We start from the raw sequence: 24,617 nt of genomic DNA on the forward strand, positions 1-24,617 counted from the left end.
ATATTGCTCAAATGAGAACTGGAACTTCCAATGATGTTTAATGAAAGTCTTATTGTACTGTATTTAATAGTTTTTCAACAAAGTGCATTTCAAAACAATTCAAGCATTAAATATAAAACCTGAATCTGCAACATTACGGATCATGTGTACTATTCTGTTGACTAAAATATGTAAAGCTCAAAACTAGGCAGCAACATACAGCAGCTGTATAGAAAATGCTCTAGAATTTAAAACTTTGTACCAATGTTGCAACAACTTAACGTATTCACTAGGAACCAGAGGAAAACAGAAACAAACAGGGACCAATTTGAATTTGTCCAACAGAAACTTATTTTCGTTGCACAACTTTTTTGCTAGGGTGTGCAACTAATGAATACACCCCTGGATTGTATGATTTACACTCATTCCAATAAGTTAATGCACTCCTTCAAGTTATGCTAAAAACATGGCACTTTTGAGACGAAGCATTCATTTGTAAGACGCCAACAAACTACAAAAGTAAAAACTTTTGGCTGCATTTTAAACATTCCAACTTATGATTAAACTTGCAAACCCATGCAATCAAAGCCTATTACAATCCAATAGAATAGTGTCAACTCTGTGATTAACAGAAATGAAACATGTTCTTGACAGCAGTGGGAAACAGTTCCACAATTAACTAAATGAATACCATTTCAAATAATTCAGTTTGTCCCCAACAGAAATGTACAGATATAAAAGTGCTACATTTACCAGCATTATTCCCTTACCAGTTATAAGATACAGTCAACAAAATCCAAAACAATATGTCATTTGTTAAGACTGTCAACACAAGTGAGTTCAATTTCATTTAAGGTATAGAAATAAAGTGTAATGCTTAATCGTCAAAAGAGATTCCTGTTCAAGCTTAATATCCAGCCTAAACTTATATTTACAGTACCTAAATTAAAATCTACCTGAGAAAACTAGATACTTGATACCAAAACCAGCCCTGAATAAATTCAGTTAGATCCTATGCCTGTTAGTTTTAGAAAAATGTTTCACCAACATTACACACATTTCCCACTGTGTAGGTTTCAACAAAATCAAAGGTTTTCCTGACAGGCATCAGCTAAGGAAAGCAGAGAATGCTCTCATTCACCAGAAATAAACCCTTGAGGCACCTGGGTAAGTGCATCTATCCTTGTTAGAACAAAACAATTGCTACTAATATACCACTAGCATCTAGTGTTGATGAGAACATACTATGGCCAACAAACTAGTGCAAATGCATTCCTGAAAACTATTGCCAGCACTGTGGAAAATGTTGGCATAACGAAGAACAAACGCGCTTGTTAAGGCGACAAGGATCCCTACTGCCCAATTCCAAAATCAACCCCTAGGCCCACCCCCTATGTAGTATGCCCTTGTGTAGACCAGGGGCACGTTCAGCAGGATTGAACGTTCAGATATAAATACGCTATGTAGATCAAACATGCCTCTGACATGTAGAATAAGGAATCACATGGGCTCACTTCAATCTGTAATGTTCAAGAACATTTAGCAACTGAACATAGCCCTGGAATGACCTTACCCTCTGATTGATAAGTTGAACACTTATACCTGGAATTTCTTATAACTAATCCAATCTCCCCCCCTAGAAAGTGGAGGACAAGTGCTGGAGGAAGACTATGGGATGGTGCTTCTGGAACTCCTTGACCAGCCTCCTCCTCTCCTTGACAGACAGGGCCTTGCTCAGGCTGATGTCCCTGATCAGCTGCTTCAGGCTCTCCTGGGTGGCCACCTCGCACTGATCCTCATACTGCTGCAGCGACACCTGCTGGCAGAACGTAAACACTGCAACACAGGATGAAGAGAAGGGTGTCAATACAGGGGTGTGTTTATTAGGGAACACATCACAGAAAACAGAAATTAGCTTTTCATTGGTAGTTTGTCAGTTCTTTCATTTCGTGCCTAGTGAACACCACACTGATGGTGGTTTATTTCATTACTGAAGATTAGGGACGACTCACTATTTTATGTAGTACTGTTATGATAATAGCATAACCACAAAAGGGCATATACTGTAGATCACCAAGTCCTAAAATGATGTATCAAGTGGGGCTGAATGTACTCAAGTTGGATTGAACTCACTCGCAATGTTGTTCGGATCTCTTCCTTGCAGCAGGATTTGCAGTGTTCTCCTCACAGCATCAATCAGCGATGTGGGGGTCTATTTCCATTATGGATAGAGAAGGGTTGATAAAAGGTTACTTTATTCACAAACAAATGATATACATGCTGCACTTAATGTACCAGGCAATGTCAGAAATACAACAAACAAATTGAAACTACCGTTGTAGTACCTCCTCCCTACCGTTTCAGTACCTCCTCCCTACCGTTTCAGTACAGCTTACACTCTCAAGAATAGGGTACAGAATTAAGTCTTCAGATGCCTGACTTTAAAAGGGCAAGGTGTCCAAATCCTGATTTTAAAAGCCTCCCTCTGTAGCTACTATTTCCGTTTTTGGATTGGAGGACTGCGGGCGAGGGTCTGTCAGAAGAGGGCCAGGGAAGAGGATCAGGGATTTCAGGTGCCTACCTTAAAGAGCTGAGTGTGGTTGTCCATCAGAAACAGCAGCAGCCTCTCGCTCTGGGTACGAGATAGCTCTTTATTCTGCACGATGGCCTTCAGAAATGTCCTGCTGATCAGGGCCCTGTTGTCTGTCTGGACATATTGAGTGGTCCGTCACACAGTGGACCACCAGTGTTACCACTTTGGCTGAAGCAAAAACCTACACCCACAGCCGCCATCGCAGGGTATGATTGGCCCACCACTGATGTATATAGTATTTATCATTGGGCCCTGACCCATTATTTGAGAAACAATGGTTTTGGAGTGGTATTACCTGTTTGTGCAGACGGCATGCATCCGGATGGGCTGCTGTGGCCATGAAGGCCAGGAGCCTCCTCAGCTCATCTCTCCCAGCAGGCTCCAACAGATGCAGACACAGCTGATAGGCCCTGACAGCATCATCCACCTTCCCACAGTCTGAGAACACACACACAGGAAGAGGAATAATAGGGAGAGAGTGGGTGGGAGTGTATGTCAAAGAGACATGTACAGACACAGGGGTCGGTCTAACATGATGAAAACACTATAATCACACAACACCCCACCATAATTCCTCAACCAGCCAGTCTCACCCAGCAGGTCCAGTATGGCCGTGTGGATGTCCAGGTAGCGTCCGGTGAGCAGCGGGGACCTCTCCTGGCCTCCGTAGTGTTTGGCCATGGTGTCAAACAGCAGTTTCTTCTGGCCGGCCAGCCTCTCTGCCCCCTCTGTGGTACTACCCTGCTGGAGGAGGTGCTCCCCCGCCAACACGATCAGCTGGTCAGGGAAGAGCTCCAGGCAGTCAGCGGCTGCCACCAGCCATGCGTCCAGCCTACAGTGTCACAGGGAGAGGAAGCCAACTTCAGGGCCTTCTTTTAATGTCAAAAGAGCTTAAATATAATTTGGAACCAAAATAAATATTCCTATCTTTTTTCGTTCCGTTCCAGTTTTCCAACCAGAAAAAGTTCGGAACCGGTTCAGATTGTTCCTTTTCATTCAGTGAAATCAGTTTTTTTTAAACAAAATAGCTCATTAATTTACTCAACACATTAGCATTGATAGAGAAGATTGCTATGGAAGCGTAAGCTAGTTGTTTACATGTTGATTGGTCAGATATTTCAGTCGCATCTCACACCTGCACTATTACCGGCAGGGGCAGAAAGAGACAAGCTCGGGTTGAAGCGCTGAACATCATGACATGAACTGGAATGTGTTTAGGCTATTAATAGCATTATAACTTTATACCAAATTATATTCTAGATATTAAGAATATTTTTGGAACAAAAATATTATTAACCCATTCTAAAGATTTGAAAATAATGTTTCTGTTCAGGAACACAAGATCACTTTCATTCCCAGTTCAGTTTCCATTCCTCAAATGACTTTCTCAGTGTTCTGTTCCATAAACCAGGTCCAATCCCTGGTTTTGACCAACAAAATAATGCTTACAATTCCTAGTATCTTTTCCATTAAATCATATGGCGGCTGGTTAGGTACTAACTCGGGAAGGTTGAGGGTCTGGGGCAGCTCACGGTCCAGGCAGGTGTTGGAGATGACCAGGTCCTGGTGGTGGCTCTGCAGCAGCTGCAGGGAGGCAGCCTGGGGATGGGGCTGGGCCCCCCGGGTCGGAGTCGCCAGGATACAGTCCAGCACGGGTAGCTCCACCGTCTGCAGCAGCTGAAGCAACGTCTGCTGCTTCCACACCTCCTCCACCACTGAGGAGAAGGGAGAGAGGGGGGGGTAGAATGACAAGCAAGAGTGGGAAAGAAAAAATAAGTGAGACAAAGGGAGGATGAGACAGAAAGGGAGGGGGAAAGAGGAATGGAGGGATACAGAATGGAAAAGAAACAGGAAAAAATAAAAATACATTAACTTTTCCAATATAGTCATTTCCAACATGGCCAGGTGGAGACAGCCAGGCTTTGTCATCTCACCTGTCTTTGAAAGGAAGATGGTGGTGGGGGCTTTGGTAATGTCTTTAGGGAGGGAGGGCTGCAGGTTGATGATCTTCAGCAGCCTCTCTACCCTCCGGTCTGAGGGGCCCAGCGCCAGGGGATTGGAGATGGTCCTCAGCTCACTCAGTCTGCAGAGAGAGAGCAGTGATGATATAGTGAGGTATAGTAAAACCGTGTGTGAGAGAGAGAAACCAAAAAGAATGTATGCGTGTGCATGTTTGTGACTCAGACAAACCTAGAGCCTTTCTTCCTCTTCCTCACTAAGTCCTCAGGGGCCATGTTCTCGGTGTCCCCATTCTTTCCAGCCTTCCTGGCTGGGCCGGGCAGCGAGCTGCAGTCCTGGAAACGGTAGAGGCTGCAGCCCGTGTCCTCGAAAGTGGCCTCCTTGTCCCGGCGGAACAGCTTGGTCCCCACCGCCTCAAACACCTTGGCCTCCATGAGCGCCTGGCAGAGCCTGGCGGCCTTGAGGCGTGACACCTCGCTGGCACAGAAGAAGACATTCTGCATCAAGTAGCTGAGCACAGCGTCTACTGCATCCGAGCCTGTGAAGCAGTCAGGGTGCACACACAGGTGGCGCCGCCGCCGTCGCACCTCCACCTGTGTATGCAGCGCCTGGATGATGTTGTGCCACAGCTGTGTAGCGTGGAAGGGCCCAGAGAATCCTATGTGATGACACATTCAGGTAGTAGACTCAGTCATATTTCATCAACAGTATGGCGGCTGCATGCAAAATAAAAACACCACGACAGAGTTCTAATCTGCCAAAACAGCAGATTGTCAGTTCAGATTTTTTTTTTGTGGGGGTTGTTGATTTTTGTGGCATGTCGTCACATTGCTGAATCTAGTTAGTTAACGTTAGCTACCCTTCACTTCAATATTAATAACACACCTCTAGTATGGTCGTTTAACTTAAGTTTACTCAGTCAAAGATAAGGGTTGTGGCCATAAAAACATGACATGTAGCTAGCTAAATTAGAATGTGTTTACAATGGCCTAGTTAGCAGTTTAACTAACGACGTTAACTAGCTAGGCTAGCAAGTTGAGCTAACACATCTTTGCACGCTGGCTGTATTTTTGGATATGAAAACAAAAAGTTGAAAGCATGTTACGGTTTATAACCTAAGGATGTTCATGTCAATTTCTCACCTGGTTGAACATTTTCACGAAGGCTCCGTGTTTGACTGTTCAATCGTCTAAACCTCGGAGTTAAATCAGCCGCCATGGTGAAAAAGGATGTGACGTAGCTTCTTCTTTGTTGAGGTTTAACGGCGGCTGGCATCCAATAAATGTTGCATTACCGCCACCAACTAGACTAAGGTATAAATCCCTTATACTTTGAGTGGAAAATACATTTTAAAAAATGCCCTGCCATCTAACCCTACACATTAAAAACCCACCACCCTATCTGGTCCAACCTCAGGCCAATGGCCTGGGAGGTTTGGACACCACCACTCAACACAACCTAACTCTGACGTCAAATCTCGTACACCTAAATACTTCTCTGCAGCTGCCACCACAACTTCTATTTTCTGTGACTTAAGTTCCATCTCTGCGGTCCATTGATGAGCGCTAAAAAGCAAATCCTCCCAGGATCTTCCTCAACACTACTCTAACCCTGGTAACCTCAACGTGCCTCTCACCAGACACTTCTGATCCTCAGCCCCATAGGCACCCATACAATTAACACATACCACTTCTTTCCCCAATACAACTCATTCCTTTGTTTTCTGCATGTCCTTCTGCATACTTCTCACACGTAGGAACCTCACACCTACACACTGCTGCCAGATGCTCATAAGCTTGACACCTGTAACAACGTAATGGATTCTGCACAAAGGCTCGCACGGGATAACTGAAATTTCCTAACATCACTTTGTCGGGCAAATACTTAACATCAAAACTCAAAAGAACAGACCATGACTTCTATTTTTACATTCACACCACAATGTTTGCGTCGCACCAAACGACAAGCATCACAAACTCTGGGAATCTTTCCATTCAGCTGGTCCACTTTCACATTTACCGCTACCCCAGTAGTCACTCCTTTCAATGGTGCCCTTTTCTTGAGAGCAAAACAAGTCACAGCTCCCTTCCCAATTAGTGTGGCGTGAAGCGCCCGCTCCCTCTGACCGGTAGAAACACAAACAATTATCACAAGACCACTTCAGGTTACCTTCACCGATTCCACTGCACCCAACTTTGTTTTCACCCACCCTTAAACCACATATGAACTTCACTACACATGCCACCTCCGATAATTCTCCCTTATTCACTTCCATTTCAGACCCGTTTTGATCAGGCCACACCTCGTCACAACCACCAAACGTACTTCAAAGGTTGTTAAAGAACAGTGCGCACCATTTTGGGAAAACGTGTCATACAGTACAAACCATCACGCAACGTAGCAACCGTTGAGGCGAACTGAACACACCCCAGGTGATTAGAAAACATAAAATGCAGCCATGTCTTTTCACCTGACCTGGTCCTCTCTCTGAAAGGTACGTATTAGGGATAAGGCATTTCACTCAGTCACTCACTGATCTCCACACCTGGATGGTTTACGTAGACAGTGTGATACAATACTGTATCTTCTCCTGGCATTGTGGATACCAAGGTAAGTTTGATAACTTGGGCATGTAATGGTGCAGCCTTAGCCTGGTCTATTATATTTTTATATTATAACCTAAATGCTACACAGTGTGATTTGGAAAAAGTGCACTAGTTCATTGCCATGCATAGTTATCTACCATTTTACTTCTTCATTGGGGTTTATTGGCAGTTGGCATCCAACGTTATGGTGCATTACTGACACCTACTGTACTGGAGTGTGGGCCAGAGACCGGGAGAAACTAAATCCTACCTGGCAGCCTTGTTGCTCTTAAAAAAATATAAAATATTTGAGTTTATATATAATGACTTTCTACTCAGTATACTCTTTAAAAACTCATTTCCTGTATCCCCTTCTCCCTCATACTAGGGCTCAGCTTCTCTCTTTCCCTTTCATATTACCAACTGTGTAGCAATACATGCTGGCAATAATCACATAATAATAATTCCTGGCAATAATCACACTTTCCTGATGGATGCTTTCCCATCACATTTAAGGTATTTTTCAACTCACTGTGTCCCGCCCCTAATCTTGTAAACATTAGCCTCCTCTCTTTGATCCCTTCTTGCCGGCCTCCCCGACTTTCCTCTGTACTTTAAATAATTGCCTGCCCTTAGTATCTCTATTCCACTGCTCCTACCATCTCTACACCATCACGGTCCATATCAGTCTTTTTGCCTCTGCCTTGCTCATTGGAACTACAACCTCAAAATCTCCCACTACTAAGTGCTTGTTTAGCCAACTGCCTCGTTGCCCTCCCGCCCACATGGGCTGGGACCCAAGTAAATCATATCTGTATACTAATTTGTCTAATCCTGCAATGAGTTTGTAACATCTCTTAAAGCAGGTCTTGTCTGCTACGTGAGCTAAAGGACTCGAGAATCATCAACACTGCACATGAATCAGAGCAAATAACTACTCTGTCTGGCTTGACTTCCTCCACCCACTGCAAGACCAACAGTATGGCCATCAGCTCCGCCGTATATACAGCCAGATGATCTGTAATACATTTCCTGACTGCCACCTCACATTCCTGCACTTCAATGCTGACCCAGTACGTCCTGTCCTTGGATCTTTTGAACCATATGGGTAAATGGCTACAAAATCCTGATACACAGTATCCAGACGTCTCTTAAACATCATGTCTTTCTGTAGTCTCTCCAACACTTATAGATCAACTACTGGGGGTGGGAGTAGCCATGGTGGATTCACAGGAATAGCTACCGTTGGACTAAACTCCCTTCCATACAGTCCCATCACCTTCACCTGGGTATTACCCACCCACCCAAAGCTTGTGTTCTGTCTTCACTCATGTTCCCAGCTTACCTGTAAAATCCCTTTCGCAGGATGAGACACCCCATGTCTCTGTAGGTTGATCCAATAATTCATTCCCAGCTGCTGTCTCAGCTCCACCTGTAGTTCAGACACTGGGGAGGTCCGAAACACCCCACTACATATTCAGAGTCCTTGCCCCTGTACGATATAGCCTTTCCAATGAGGTCTGGCCTGCTGAACCATACACTACACTGCCATAGTTTATTACAGATCGGACCAATGCAACATACATTGTCCTCAATGACTCCTTCCCCGTGAGAACGCTACATGGTCTTCCAGCCCCCCCACTCCTTCCCCGTCAGACAACGCATCACATTTAGCACCTTCTGACACATTTCCACCATTCTCTCAACGTGTTCTGCCCAGGTCAGTCAAAGTATCCCCGAAGGATCCTGAAGGCCCCCAATCTCTCCAAGTTTCTCCCATATAACCTCAAGCATACCTCATCTCCCACCTTCCTCCTGGTAAAGAACAGCAAGTTCTCAGAGAACCTGAATCCCCACATTAATGCCATCGCTCTACCTCACACAAAACATAAAGGAATCTACCAGGTACAACCACAAATCCATAACCATGGACACCCGCTTAGATATCATCCTGACCAATCTGCCCTCTAAATACACTTCTGCTGTCTTCAACCAGGATCACAGCGATCACTGCCTGCGTGTGCACTGGGTCAGCGGTCAAAAGACCACCCCTCACCACTGTCAAACGCTCCCTAAAACACTTCAGTGAGCAGACCTTTCTAATCGACCTGGCCAGGGTATCCTGGAAGGATATTGACCTCATAGAGTCAGTAGAGGATGCCTGGTTGCTCTTCAAATGTGCTTTCCTTTCCACCTTAAATAAGCATGCCCCATTCAAATAATGTAGAACCAAGAACAGATATAGCCCTTGGTTCACCCCAGACTTGACTGCCATTGACCAGCACAAAAACATCCTGTGGCGTTTTGCATTAGCATTGAATAGCCCCCGTTATATGCACATTTTTAGGGAAGTCAGAAACCAATATACTCAGTCAGTTTGGAAAGCTAAGGCTAGCTTTTTCAAACAGAAATTTGCTTCTTGTACCACTAATTCCAAAAGGTTTTTGGACACTAAAGTCCATGGAGAATAAGAGCACCTCCTCCCACCTGCCCACTGCCCTGAGGATAGTAACCACCGATAAATCTATGATAATCGATCATTTCAATAAGCATTTTCCACAGCTGGCCATGCTTTCCACCTGGCTACCCCTACCCTGGCCAACATCTCAGCACCCCCTGTAGCAACTTGCCCTACTTCTCAGATAGAGTTCAGTGTGTCAAATTGGAGGGCCTATTGTCCGGACCTTTTCTCTGTATACAGTGGGGAGAACAAGTATTTGATAACCTGCAAAATCGGCAGTGTTTCCTACTAACAAAGCATGTAGAGGTCTGTAATTTTTTTTATCATAGGTACACTTCAACTGTGAGAGACGGAATCTAAAACAAAAATCCAGAAAATCACATTGTATGATTTTTAAGTAATTCATTTTTATTTTATTGCATGACATAAGTATTTGATCACCTACCAACCAGTAAGAATTCCGGCTCTCATAGACCTGTTAGTTTTTCTTTAAGAAGCCCTCCTCTTCTCCACTCATTACCTGTATTAACTGCACCTGTTTGAACTCGTTACCTGTATAAAATACACCTGTCCACACACTCAATCAAACAGACTCCAACCTCTCCACAATGGCCAAGACATCAGGGATAAAATTGTAGACCTGCACACGGCTGGGATGAGCTACAGGAAAATAGACAAGCAGCTTGGTGAGAAGGCAACAACTGTTGGCGCAATTATTAGAAAATGGAAGAAGTTCAAGATGACGGTCAATCACCCTCAGTCTAGGGCTCCAGCTAAGATCTCACCTCGTGGGGCATCAGTGATCATGAGGAAGGTGAGGGATCAGCCCAGAACTACACGGCAGGACCTGGTCAATGACCTGAAGAGAGCTGGGACCACAGTCTCAAAGAAAACCATTAGTAACACACGACGCCATCATGGATTAAAATCCTGCAGCGCACGTAAGGTCCCCCTGCTCAAGCCAGTGCATGTTCAAGCCCGCCTGAAGTTTGCCAATGACCATCTGGATGATCCAGAGGAGGAATGGGAGAAGGTCATGTGGTCTGATGAGACAAAAATAGAGCTTTTTGGTCTAAACTCAACTCGCCGTGTTTGGAGGAAGTAGAAGGATGAGTACAATCGAAGGAACACCATCCCGACCGTGAAGCATGGAAACATCATTCTTTGGGGATGCTTTTCTGCAAAGGGGACAAGAAGACTGCACCGTATTGAGGGGAGGATGGATGGGGCCATGTATCGCGAGATCTTGGCCAACAACCTCCTTCCCTCAGTAAGAGCATTGAAGATGGGTTGTGGCTGGGTCTTCCAGCATGACAACGACCCGAAACACACAGCCATGGCAACTAAGGAGTGGCTCCGTAAGAAGCATCTCAAGGTCCTGGAGTGGCCTAGTAAGTCTCCAGACCTGAACCCAATAGAAAATCTTTGGAGGGAGCTGAAAGTCTGTATTGCCCAGTGACAGCCCGAAACCTGAAGGATCTGGAGAAGGTCTGTATGGAGGAGTGGGCCAAAATCCCTGCTGCAATGTGTGCAAACCTGGTCAAGAAGTACAGAAAACATATGATCTCTGTAATTGCAAACAAAGGTTTCTGTACCAAATATTAAGTTCTGCTTTTCTGATGTATCAAATACTTATGTCATGCAATAAAATGCAAATGAATTACTTAAAAATCATACAATGTGATTTTCTGGATTTTTGTTTTAGATTCAGTCTCTCACAGTTGAAGTGTACCTATGATATAAAATGACAGACCCCTACATGCTTTGTAAGTAGGAAACCTGCAAAATCGGCAGTGTTATCAAATACTTGTTCTCCCCACTGTATATCAATGATGTCGCTTTTGCTGCTGGTGATTCTCTGATCCACATCTACGCAGACGACACGACTGTGTGTACATCTGGCCCTTCTTTGGACACTGTTAACAAACCTCCAAACGAGCTTCATCGCCATACAACACTCCTTCCGTGGCCTCTAACTGCTTTTAAAATGCTAGTAAAACTAAATGCATGCTCTTCAACCGATTGCTGCTCGCCCGACTAGCCTCACTACTCGGGACGGTTCTGACCTAGAATATGTGGACAACTACAAATACCTAGGTGTCTGGTTAGACTGTAAACTCTCCTTCCAGACTCACATTAAGCATCTCCAATCCAAAATGAAATCTAGAATCGGCTTCCTATTTCGCAACAAAGCCTCCTTCACTCATGCCGCCAAACACCCTCGTAAAACTGACTATCCTACCGATCCTTGACTTCGATGTCATTTACAAAATTGCCCCCAACACTTTACTCAGACTACATCCAGTTTGCTATTACAGTGCCATCCGTTTTATCACCAAAGCCCCATATACTACCCACCACTGCGACCTGTATGCTCTCATTGGCTGGCCCTCACTACATGTCCTTCGCCAAACCCACTCACTCCAGGTCATCTGTAAGTCTCTGCTAGGTAAAGCCCCACCTTATCTCAGCTTACTGGTCACCAAAACACCCACACGTAGCAGCGCTCCCGCAGGTATATTTCACTGGTCATCCCCAAAGCCAACACTTTCTTTGGCCGCCTTTCCTTCCAGTTCTGTGCTGCCAATGACTGGAACGAATTGCAAAGATCTCTGAAGCTGGAATCTTATCTCCCTCTCAAACTTTAACCATCAGCTGTCTGAGCTCACTGTACCTGTACACAGCCCATCTGTAAATAGCACACCTGACTACCTCCTCCCCATATTATTACTTAACCTCTTGCTCTTTTGTACCCCAGTATCTCCACTTGCACATCATCTGCACATCTTTCACTCCAGTATTAATGCTACATTGTAATTATTTTCGCCTCTAGGGCCGATTTATTGCCTACCTCCCTACTCTTCTACATTTGCAAACACTGTACAGATGTTTCAAATGTTTCTTTTCTTTTGTGTTATTGACTGTACGTTTATGTGTAACTCTGTGTTGTTTTTGTCACCCTGCTTTGCTTTATCTTGGCCAGATCGCAGTTGTAAATGAGAACTGGTTCTCAACTGGCCTACCGGGTTAAATAAAAGGTCAAATAAAAAAAGTGCTGTACCTCAGCTCAGGTTAGATTTTTTTCTCTCACCACCCTGTACCGTAGGTGGAGACAATGCACCATTTGAGTGTAGTCTGCCAACAAACCTTGAAGTAACAGCAGCAGGTCGGGGTTGACACTTGCCCCATATTACAGTTTGTTTTTTGTGTCCTGTTTGTTCAGGCAGTTGTTGCGAGCTGTCCCAGTGGATTCTCTTTAGTCCCCGTAGGAGTAATGCTTGATATGATTTTGATGTGATAACATGGTTTGGTATTGTCTAAGACCTTGTTGTTCCTTGTATGAGAAATTGCTGAACCTATACTGTGATAAAGTGCGTCTTGGTGAGAGGTGTAGGAGTCAGGCGCAGGAGAGCAGGGATTTTTCTTTGAGAAGCATGTTTAATGTAGAGATCTGTACTCATAGTCCACCAATACAAAATTGGCCCAGATGAATGTCCAAACAACGCGCTCGAAGGAAAACAAACTCGTGTCAGTACACGGAGGAACAACCACAGTGCCGACACTACATACACATACTTCAATGCGAAAACAATAAACAGCATAGAATACTGAACGCTAATACTCACAAGCTTAATCCTGCACGAATTACGGCAGGTAACAGGTGCCCTATATACCCACAGAAATCAAAGCAATTGAAACCAGGTGTGAAAAGGAACACAGACAAAACAACCAGAAAAATAAAAAGGGATCGGTAGGGGCTAGTAAACTGGCGACGCCAAGCGCCGCTGAACAGGGAGAGGAGTTACCTTAGGTAGAAGTGTTCAAAAAGATGGGGGGAAATGAAAAGTATTGCCTTTCATTTATTTGAAAATATGTGCACAGAGGACAATGTTATAAGTATTTATTTTTAAAAACAGAAACTGCAAAAATCCAGACTTATCACCACACACAGTAACTCCCAACAATGCCCTCAGGCCAATCTACAAATGCACAAAAGTACTGTAACATAGCTCTACGTATTGTGCACATGGTTTGCTGTGCAGGGGTATTCAACTCGTACACTGCGAAGTCCAGAGACTGCTGGTTTTCTGTTCTACTTGATAAGTAATTGCATCCACTTGGTGTCCCAGGTCTAAATCAGTCCCTGAATAGAAGGGAACCATGAAAGAATGCAGTGGAACTGGTTTCGAGGTCCAGAGTTGCATTTGAGGGTTGTAGTGTACGTCATCGTATAGGACAACAAGAGAGTCCATATCAGGGGTATCAAACTCATTCCACGGAGGGCCGAGTGTCTGCGGGTTTTTGGTTTATCCTTTCAATTAAGACCTAGACAACCAGGTGAGGGGAATTCCTTACTAATTAGTGACCTTAATTAATCATTGAAGAACAAGGGAGGAGCAAAAACCTACAGACACTCAACCTTCTGTGGAATGAGTTTGACACATGGTCAACATGAATGCTGAATTAATCAACAGCACTGAATGTTGGTATGTTTCACTAGTGATGCGTTTTGCATCCCTTGTGTATTTTCTTCCCTGGATTCCATGGTGTAATGTCATTTTATAAGATGGCTATTGTTGATATTCTAGAGTGGATTTGATTGGACTCTTTTCTCTTTCAAAGGGTCAAGGTATGTCCACTCCAGCTTCCTAGGGTGTTCTACGGCCTGTTCTGATGATGACATTCTTACTGCGCTTATCCTTCATGTACTACAAACACCAGATCAAGTTCCTCTCATGCCCTATCGACCAGGCATCCCACTTGGGAAAGGCTTGTTGTCCTCAAGTACGTAGGGCAAGGAACCAGATGGTGAACCAAACACACCATGCCCAGACAACCATTCAGGATGACTATCATTTTGATCTGGCCACTTGATCACACCTTTGACATAGACTCTTGTGTCTACTTTAACATCAAAGGCTGTCACCTAACAATGGATAAAAACCTTTACAGCAAGGCACACGGTGTCATATTCCACCATAGAGACATCCATGGAGACCTGAAGAACATGCCCCAAGAGCAACGTCCATGGTTCCAGAAATGGATGTGGTGGAATGCAGAATCACCGGCTAACACAAACAGGATCCCTGGTGTTGAACACTTGTTCAATTTGACTGAGAGTTATCGACTGGATTCTGACATCAAAGTTCCTTATGGGTCTCTTGTTACTAGTGCAAGATGGACAAACTGGGAGTTAACGTTAAATGGGGAAAATCTACAATTTCATAAGATTTGTGCTTTTAATCCTGCGTTGTTAGGATGGTGAGTCGCATACGTGTGACCCAGATCAGATTACTCTGAAACCTAGGCCTGATTTGCAAGAGACCGCATTGGAATCAGGAAAAGTATTGTATCCAGATGGCTCTAGTTACATGAACACAGAAGGGATTAGAGAAAAGGGGCATGCTGTGTGTGGTAAGCATTTGGAGTAATTCATCATTTGAGTACAGTGTGGTCACCACGGGGCATGTTAACAGCGACAGGAACCCCAATAATAATTGTCTGGAGGTAGATGTATTATTAGAATAATGTCAGTTAACCAGTAAATTAGCAGTGGTAAAATGTGAAGCTCATACTAGTCGTACAGATAAAATTGCCACAGGTAATCGTAAAGCAGACAAAATGGCGGCTGCCTTGGTGAGAGAAAGTGTTATGGAACCACATGTATATATTGCGGATTCCTTACGATGAGACATTGGCTAAATTTGCCACAAGAAAACGTATTTTGGGATGAAGATTCTAGGCGAAATGCCAGGGGAATGGATTCTAAATCAAATCAAAGTTTATTTGTCACGTGCGCAAAATACAACAGTGAAATGCTCACTTACAGGGTCTAACCAAAAGTGCAAAAAAGGTATTAGGTGAACAATAGGTAGGTAAAGAAATAAAACAACAGTAAAAAGACAAGCTATATATAGTAGCGAGGCTATAAAAGTAGCGAGGCTACATACAGATACTGGTTAGTCAGGCTGATTGAGGCAGTATGTACATGTAGATATGGTTAAAGGTAACACATTTAAATTATATGACCGAACAATCATTGTAAATGCAGAAGGCCTTAGGGTTTGTGGTTTTATTTTTTAAATACATTTACATTTGATGTTGTCTTGTTCTGGAATGGGATTCTAGAATGGACGAAAGGGTGGAAGGAATTAGCATAAATAAATATGCAGAGCTTATCACAATATTAATGCTGTTATGTGTGTGTGTCTTTTTGTTGCTTTCCAAGTCTTGTGCTATTACACTCTTAGGAACCAGAAGGGGGAAGTGGAGAAACCAACGCTGCTCCATCTGCCATTGAACAAGACGGCAGATTCAGCTGGAATGGCATTTTGTTGTGTGATCATAGTTCCGAGGCCATAAGTCTCTGAATTTGTACACCTTGCGGTGATTGTTTGTTCATTTGTTTGTTTGTTTAATATGGCTGGGGGCAGTATTGAGTAGCTTGGATGAATAAGGTGCCCAGAGTAAACTGCTTGCTACTCAGGCCCAGAAGCTAAGATATGAATATTATTAGTAGATTTGGATAGAAAACACTTTGAAGTTTCTAAAACTGTTTGAATGAGGTCTGTGAGTATAACAGAACTCATATGGCAGGCAAAAACCAGAGAAAAAATCCAACCAGGAAGTGGAAAATCTGAGGTTTGTAGGTTTGCCTATCCAATATACAGTGTCTATGGGGTCATATTGCACTTCCTAAGGCTTCCACTAGATGTCAACAGTCTTTAGAACCTTGTTTGATGGTTCTACTGGGAAGGATGAGGGAATAAGAGCTGATTGAGTCATGGGTCTGGCAGAGTGCCACGAGCTCATTCAGGCGCACCCCCGTGAGAGTTAGCTGCGTTCCATTGCATTTCTACAGACAAAGGAATTCTCCGGTTGAAACATTATTGAAGATTTATGTTAAAAACATCCTAAAGATTGATTCTATACATCGTTTGACATGTTTCTACGAACTGTAATGGAATGTTTTTAACTTTTTGTCTGAACTAAGTGTGCCTGCGCGTCGTGAATTTTGATTTTTTTTTAACTAAACGCGCAAACAAAAAGGAGGTATTTGGACATAAATCATGGACTTTATCGAACAAAACAAACATTTATTGTGGAACTGGGATTCCTGGGAGTGCATTCTGATGAAGATCATCAAAGGTAAGTGAATATTTATAATGCTATTTCTGACTTTGTTGACTTCACAACATGGCGGGTACATGTATGGCTTGTGTTTGTGTCTGAACGCCGTACTCAGATTATAGCATGGTGTGCTTTTTCCGTAAAGTGTTTTAGAAATCTGACACAGCGGTTGCATTAAGGGGAGGTTTATCTAAAGTTCCATGCATAACACTTGTATTTTCATCAACATTTATGATGAGTATTTCTGTAAATTCATGTGGCTCTGCAAAATCACAGGATGTTTTGGAGGCAAAACATTACTGAACATAACGCGCCAATGTAAACTAAGATTGAATATAAATACTTTATCGAACAAAACATACATGTATTGTGTAACATGAAGTCCTATGAGTGTCATCTGATGAGATCATCAAAGGTTAGTGATTCATTTTATCTCTATTTCTGTTTTTTGTGACTCCTCTCTTTGGCTGGAAAAATGGTTGTGTTTTTCTGTGACTAGGTACTGACCTAACATAATCAGATGTCATAAAGCCTTTTTGAAATCAGACACTGTGGTGGGATTAACAACAAGTTTATCTTTAAAATAGTGTAAAATACTTGTATATTTGAGGAATTTTAATTGTGAGATTTCTGTTGTTTGAATTTGGCGCACTGCACTTTCACGGCTTTGTAGCAGGCCATTTACTCTGGGCATGCTTTTCATCCTGATGTGAAAATACTGACCCTTACCCCAAAGAAGTTAAGGGAGTAATCAGGGTACTATCTGGTTACCTTCTTCCTGTTGGGGCATAAACTGTAAGGATTGGATAGAGGAAGTGTCTTAAGTGGAATATAAATATCTGGATGGGACAAATGTTGGGTTGTCTGATTACAGCTGTACAGAACCTTTGGGATAGAATTAAACTTGGTTAAAGCTTCTCTAGTGTCCATGGGTTATTTACTCTGAAAAATTAGAACCTAACATTAGGTTTCCATCCAATTGAGAGATTTCCATGCGAATATTGTAAAATCTGCAGAAATACAATATAGGTATTTTCCCATCAGTTGTTTCCATCAAATTGACATGTTGCAGATTCAAGTCTGTGTGTAAGTACTTAGCGCACATACAAATTACTTTTGCTGTTAAATTCCCATAAACTGAATTAAAAAATACAGGTTAAATGGGTTTCCAATTCTATTTTCAACTCTAGGCCAACTGATGGTTTTGTCACAAAAAATGGTGCGTACGTATAACAATAGTGCCCACTCTGATATTGGCAGGTGTAGTCTAGTCAACAGCTTGTAGACACAGTGTGGGTATAGTCTACGACATGATGAGATTATTATGGACCAAAGTTTGAGAATGATTTTATTTATCAAATGGCAGCCAAGCTTCGATCATCATGTCGACAAAATAAGACCCTCAATATTTATTGAAAGGACAATCTGGGGCGGCAGGTAGCCTAGTGGTTAGAGCGTTGGACTAGGAACCAAAAGGTTGCTAGATCAAAGCCGTGAGTTGACAAGATTTATTTTACCTTTATTTAACCAGGTAGGCAAGTTGAGAACAAGTTCTCATTTACAATTGCGACCTGGCCAAGATAAAGCAAAGCAGTTCGACAGATACAACGACACAGAGTTACACATGGAGTAAAACAAACATAGTCAATAATACAGAATAAACAAGTCTATATACAATGTGAGCAAATGAGGTGAGAAGGGAGGTAAAGGCAAAAAGGCCATGGTGGCAAAGTAAATACAATATAGCAAGTAAAACACTGGAATGGTAGTTTTGCAATGGAAGAATGTGCAAAGTAGAAATAAAAATAATGGGGTGCAAAGGAGCAAAATAAATAAATTAAATACAGTTGGGAAAGAGGTAGTTGTTTGGGCTAAATTATAGGTGGGCTATGTACAGGTGCAGTAATATGTGAGCTGCTCTGACAGTTGGTGCTTAAAGCTAGTGAGGGAGATAAGTGTTTCCAGTTTCAGAGATTTTTGTAGTTCGTTCCAGTCATTGGCAGCAGAGAACTGGAAGGAGAGGCGGCCAAAGAAAGAATTGGTTTTGGGGGTGACTAGAGAGATATACCTGCTGGAGCGTGTGCTACAGGTGGGAGATGCTATGGTGACCAGCGAGCTGAGATAAGGGGGACTTTACCTAGCAGGGTCTTGTAGATGACATGGAGCCAGTGGGTTTGGCGACGAGTATGAAGCGAGGGCCAGCCAACGAGAGCGTACAGGTCGCAATGGTGGGTAGTATATGGGGCTTTGGTGACAAAACGGATTGCACTGTGATAGACTGCATCCAATTTGTTGAGTAGGGTATTGGAGGCTATTTTGTAAATGACATCGCCAAAGTCGAGGATTGGTAGGATGGTCAGTTTTACAAGGGTATGTTTGGCAGCATGAGTGAAGGATGCTTTGTTGCGAAATGGGAAGCCAATTCTAGATTTAACTTTGGATTGGAGATGTTTGATATGGGTCTGGAAGGAGAGTTTACAGTCTAACCAGACACCTAAGTATTTGTAGTTGTCCACATATTCTAAGTCAGAGCCGTCCAGAGTAGTGATGTTGGACAGGCGGGTAGGTGCAGGTAGCGATCGGTTGAAGAGCATGCATTTAGTTTTACTTGTATTTAAGAGCAATTGGAGGCCACGGAAGGAGAGTTGTATGGCATTGAAGCTTGCCTGGAGGGTTGTTAACACAGTGTCCAAAGAAGGGCCGGAAGTATACAGAATGGTGTCGTCTGCGTAGAGGTGGATCAGAGACTCACCAGCAGCAAGAGCGACCTCATTGATGTATACAGAGAAGAGAGTCGGTCCAAGAATTGAACCCTGTGGCACCCCCATAGAGACTGCCAGAGGTCCGGACAGCAGACCCTCCGATTTGACACACTGAACTCTATCAGAGAAGGAGTTGGTGAACCAGGCGAGGCAATCATTTGAGAAACCAAGGCTGTCGAGTCTGCCGATGAGGATGTGGTGATTGACAGAGTCGAAAGCCTTGGCCAGATCAATGAATACGGCTGCACAGTAATGTTTCTTATCGATGGCGGTTAAGATAGCGTTTAGGACCTTGAGCGTGGCTGAGGTGCACCCATGACCAGCTCTGAAACCAGATTGCATAGCAGAGAAGGTATGGTGAGATTCGAAATGGTCGGTAATCTGTTTGTTGACTTGGCTTTCGAAGACCTTAGAAAGGCATGGTAGGATAGATATAGGTCTGTAGCAGTTTGGGTCAAGAGTGTCCCCCCCTTTGAAGAGGGGGATGACCGCAGCTGCTTTCCAATCTTTGGGAATCTCAGACGACACGAAAGAGAGGTTGAACAGGCTAGTAATAGGGGTGGCAACAATTTCGGCAGATAATTTTAGAAAGAAAGGGTCCAGATTGTCTAGCCCGGCTGATTTGTAGGGGTCCAGATTTTGCAGCTCTTTCAGAACATCAGCTGAATGGATTTGGGATAAGGAGAAATGGGGAAGGCTTGGGCGAGTTGCTGTTGGGGGTGCAGTGCTGTTGACCGGGGTAGGAGTAGCCAGGTGGAAAGCATGGCCAGCCGTAGAAAAATGCTTATTGAAATTCTCAATTATGGTGGATTTATCAGTGGTGACAGTGTTTCCTATCTTCAGTGCAGTGGGCAGCTGGGAGGAGGTGTTCTTATTCTCCATGGACTTTACAGTGTCCCAGAACTTTTTGAGTTAGTGTTGCAGGAAGCAAATTTCTGCTTGAAAAAGCTAGCCTTGGCTTTTCTAACTGCCTGTGTATAATGGTTTCTAGCTTCCCTGAACAGCTGCATATCACGGGGGCTGTTCGATGCTAATGCAGAACGCCATAGGATGTTTTTGTGTTGGTTAAGGGCAGTCAGGTCTGGGGAGAACCAAGGGCTATATCTGTTCCTGGTTCTAAATTTCTTGAATGGGGCATGTTTATTTAAGATGGTTAGGAAGGCATTTAAAAAAATATCTAGGCATCCTCTACTGACGGGATGAGATCAATATCCTTCCAGGATACCCCGGCCAGGTCGATTAGAAAGGCCTGCTCGCTGAAGTGTTTCAGGGAGCGTTTTACAGTGATGAGTGGAGGTCGTTTGACCGCTGACCCATTACGGATGCAGGCAATGAGGCAGTGATCGCTGAGATCTTGGTTGAAGACAGCAGAGGTGTATTTAGAGGGGAAGTTGGTTAGGATGATATCTATGAGGGTGCCTGTGTTTAAGGCTTTGGGGAGGTACCTGGTAGGTTCATTGATAATTTGTGAGATTGAGGGCATCAAGTTTAGATTGTAGGATGGCTGGGGTGTTAAGCATGTTCCAGTTTAGGTCGCCTAGCAGCACGAGCTCTGAAGATAGATGGGGGGCAATCAGTTCACATATGGTGTCCAGAGCACAGCTGGGGGCAGAGGGTGGTCTATAGCTGGCGGCAACGGTGAGAGACTTGTTTTTAGAGAGGTGGATTTTTAAAAGTAGAAGTTCAAATTGTTTGGGTACAGACCTGGATAGTAGGACAGAACTCTGCAGGCTATCTTTGCAGTAGATTGCAACACCGCCCCCTTTGGCAGTTCTATCTTGTCTGAAAATGTTGTAGTTTGGAATTAAAATTTCTGAATTTTTGGTGGTCTTCCTAAGCCAGGATTCAGACACAGCTAGAACATCCGGGTTGGCAGAGTGTGCTAAAGCAGTGAATAGAACAAACTTAGGGAGGAGGCTTCTAATGTTAACATGCATGAAACCAAGGCTATTACGGTTACAGAAGTCGTCAAAAGAGAGCGCCTGGGGAATAGGAGTGGAGCTAGGCACTGCAGGGCCTGGATTCACCTCTACATCGCCAGAGGAACATAGGAGGAGTAGAATAAGGGTGCGGCTAAAAGCAATAAGAATTGATCGTCTAGAACGTCTGGAACAGAGAGTAAAAGGAGGTTTCTGGGGGCGATAAAATAGCATCAAGGTATAATGTACAGACAAAGGTATGGTAGGATGTGAATACAGTGGAGGTAAACCTAGGTATTGAGTGATGAAGAGAGATAGTCTCTAGAAACATCATTGAAACCAGGAGATGTCATTGCATGTGTGGGTGGTGGAACTAATAGGTTGGATAAGGTATAGTGAGCAGGACTAGAGGCTCTACAGTGAAATAAGCCAATAAACACTAACCAGAACAGCAATGGACAAGACATATTGACATTAAGGAGAGGCATGCTTAGTCGAGTGATCAAAAGGGTCCAGTGAGTGGAGAGGTTGGTTGGGGGTCACGGCGATTTAGACAGCTAGCCAGGCCATCGGTAGCAAGCTAGCGTAGGATGGAGGTCTGTTGTTAGCCACCTCTTGCGTTCCGTCAGTAGATTAGTGGGGTTCCATGTGGTAGAGGGGATTAATCCAAATCACACAACAACAACAAAAATAAAAACAATAGATATAGTTATAGAGTCCCAAGAAGAAAACATAATAATAAATAAATTGTCCGATTGCCTATTCAGATAGCAGCCGGTAAGACAGCTAACGGTTAGCAGGCCGCAGATGGGCGTTCAGGTAACGTCGCGACGGAGGAGCCAGCCGGATCTCCTTCGGGTAGATAACGTCGGCAGTCCAGTTGTGAAGGCCCGGTGGGGCTCCGCGTAGGCAGTAAAACGGGTCCGGATAGGTGACTGCAGCCCAGGAGTGATTGATGGAACTCAGGAGTGATTGACAGAGCTGGCTAGCTCCGGAATAATTGATGTTTGCTCCGGAATCAACGAAAGCCGATAGTCACACGGATAGCAGCTAGCTAGCTGTGAGATCCGGGTATGAATGTCCAGAGAGCAGTTGAAATCCAGGGACATGGAGAGAAAAATTGGTCCGGTATGTTCCGTTCCGAGCCGCGCTGCGCCGTACAAAACTGGCGATAGATTTTCGAGCTAAAGGATAGCTGATGACCACAAACCGTGGTTAGCTGAATACTAACGATTTGCCAGTAAAGAAGCTAACTAGCTTCTGGATTAGCTTCTGGCTAGTTTCAGGCTAGCTTCTTGGAGTTTCTGGCTAGCTTCTTGGAGGATTACAGATTTGAGGTAAATAATACTTTTTTATAAATATAAATCGGCGAGGCGGGTTGCAGGAGAGTGTTTTGAAGATGAGTTGATGGAAAATAAAAATAAAATGTATGTGAAAAAAGTTGTAAATATATATATATTTACAGGACACGACGATATATATATATATATATATCTCGGACACGACAAGACGAGGACAAAAGACATCTGAACTGCTATGCCATCTTGGTACACAGTGATAAAAATCTGTCATTCTGCCCCTGAACCCACTGTTCCTAGGCCGTTATTGAAAATAAGAATTTGTTCTTAACTGACTTGCCTAGTTAAATAAAGGATAAATAAATACAATACACGGCAGAGAAAATAGGGGGGAACGTGCAATATGACTTGTTACCAAACATTTTCAAATGTTAACATCATGTAATGTACAAGTGCTGTCCGTGAACATTATACTGTTTTTAGTTTTGAGAGAATTGAAATTGATGTGAGAATGCAATGAATTTTAAATATTGTTAAAGATTTGTGGATATTTGTATTATTTATGTTGACCACCTCACAGCAGCCACACCATTTCCACCTGCTTGATCAGTTCAGAATATGCACTCATTTACTCCACTGCCCAAATCAGATATTTGACCCACAGAAAAACTACAATGGCCCAAACAGAGCAAACCCTTTGCATATATTTGTTTTTGCATTGTTTACCTACCAGCACAAAACAAAAGGAAACCATACAACCTTACTGCACAGACAGAAAGATAAATTGGTTGTGTCCTTATTGAGCCTTTGAGTATGCTTTGAAAGGGGGAGGGGGAAAGTACAGTTGTGAGGAATTTCCTGCACAATGAAAAGAGTTGTAAGACCTTAAAGATATGTCATGTACTGAATGGAATGTTGTCCCACTCCTTCAATGGCTTTGCGAAGTTGCTGGATATTGGCGAGAACTGGAACACATCAATCCAGAGCATCCCAAACATGCTCAATTGGTGGACATGTCTGGTGAGTATGCAGGTCATAAAAGAACTGAGACATTTTCAGTTTCCAGGAATTGTGTACAGATCCTTGCGACATGGGGCCTTGCATTGTCATGCTGAAACATGAGGTGATAAAGTTGGATGAATGGCACGACAATGGGTCTCAGGACCTCGTCCCGGTATCTCTGTTCAAATTGCCATTGATAAAATTGAACTGTGTTTGTTGTCTGTAGCTTATGCCTACCCACAACAACCTCACCGCCACAGTGGGGGACACTGTTCACAATGTTGACATCAGCAAACTTTTTGGTATCTTTTATTACCTGATGAAGACCTAAGAGTCGAAACATGGTAAATAAATATCACCTGGGAGCATGAGCAGCAGTGTGCAGTTTTCCTTTCTGTTTTACATCTTTTATTTCAGCTCATGAAACATGGAACCAACACTTTACATGTTGCATTCATATTTATGTATACAGTGCCTTCGGAAAGTATTCAGAACCCTTGACTTTTTCAACACATTCCGCTTGGAGTTCGCCAAAAGGCTCCTAATGATTCTCAGAACATGAGAAACAACATTCTCTGGTCTGAAGAAACCAAGATTGAACTCTTTGGCCTAAATGCCAAGCTTCGCATCAAGAGGAAACCTGGCACCATCCCTACGGTGAAGCATGGTGGTGGCAGCATCATGCTGTGGGGATGATTTTCAGCAGCAGGGACTGGGAGACTAGTCAGGATGAGGCAAAGGCAATGAAAACCTGCTCCAGAGCACTCAGGACCTCAGACTGGGGCAAAGGTTCACCTTCCAACAGGACAACAACCCTAAGCACACAGCCAGAGAACACAGGAATGTCCTTGAGTAGCCCAGCCAGAGCCCGGTCTTGAATCCAATCGAACATCTCTGGAGAAACCTAAAAACATGGCATGTGTTGTAT

At 43.6% G+C, this 24,617-nt stretch overlaps 1 protein-coding gene and 1 pseudogene across 1 annotated transcript; one reads left to right on the plus strand and one right to left on the minus strand.

Annotated features, from left to right (window-relative positions):
- Window positions 1–31: 31 nt before the first annotated feature.
- Window positions 32–7,162, minus strand: depdc4 (DEP domain containing 4). Its single transcript, XM_024405987.2, has 9 exons — window positions 5,674–7,162; window positions 4,763–5,189; window positions 4,507–4,655; window positions 4,074–4,287; window positions 3,166–3,404; window positions 2,868–3,010; window positions 2,561–2,686; window positions 2,113–2,191; window positions 32–1,815 (listed from the first exon to the last, which is right to left on the minus strand). The coding sequence occupies exons 1-9, from the start codon at window positions 5,804–5,806 to the stop codon at window positions 1,616–1,618; spliced, it is 1,710 nt and encodes a 569-aa protein (XP_024261755.1). The 5' UTR covers window positions 5,807–7,162; the 3' UTR covers window positions 32–1,615.
- Window positions 7,163–7,901: 739 nt separating this feature from the next.
- Window positions 7,902–24,020, plus strand: LOC121845679 (annotated as a pseudogene).
- Window positions 24,021–24,617: the final 597 nt, after the last annotated feature.

Source organism: Oncorhynchus tshawytscha, unplaced genomic scaffold (genome assembly GCF_018296145.1).
Source record: "Oncorhynchus tshawytscha isolate Ot180627B unplaced genomic scaffold, Otsh_v2.0 Un_contig_135_pilon_pilon, whole genome shotgun sequence".
NCBI lineage: Eukaryota > Metazoa > Chordata > Actinopteri > Salmoniformes > Salmonidae > Oncorhynchus > Oncorhynchus tshawytscha.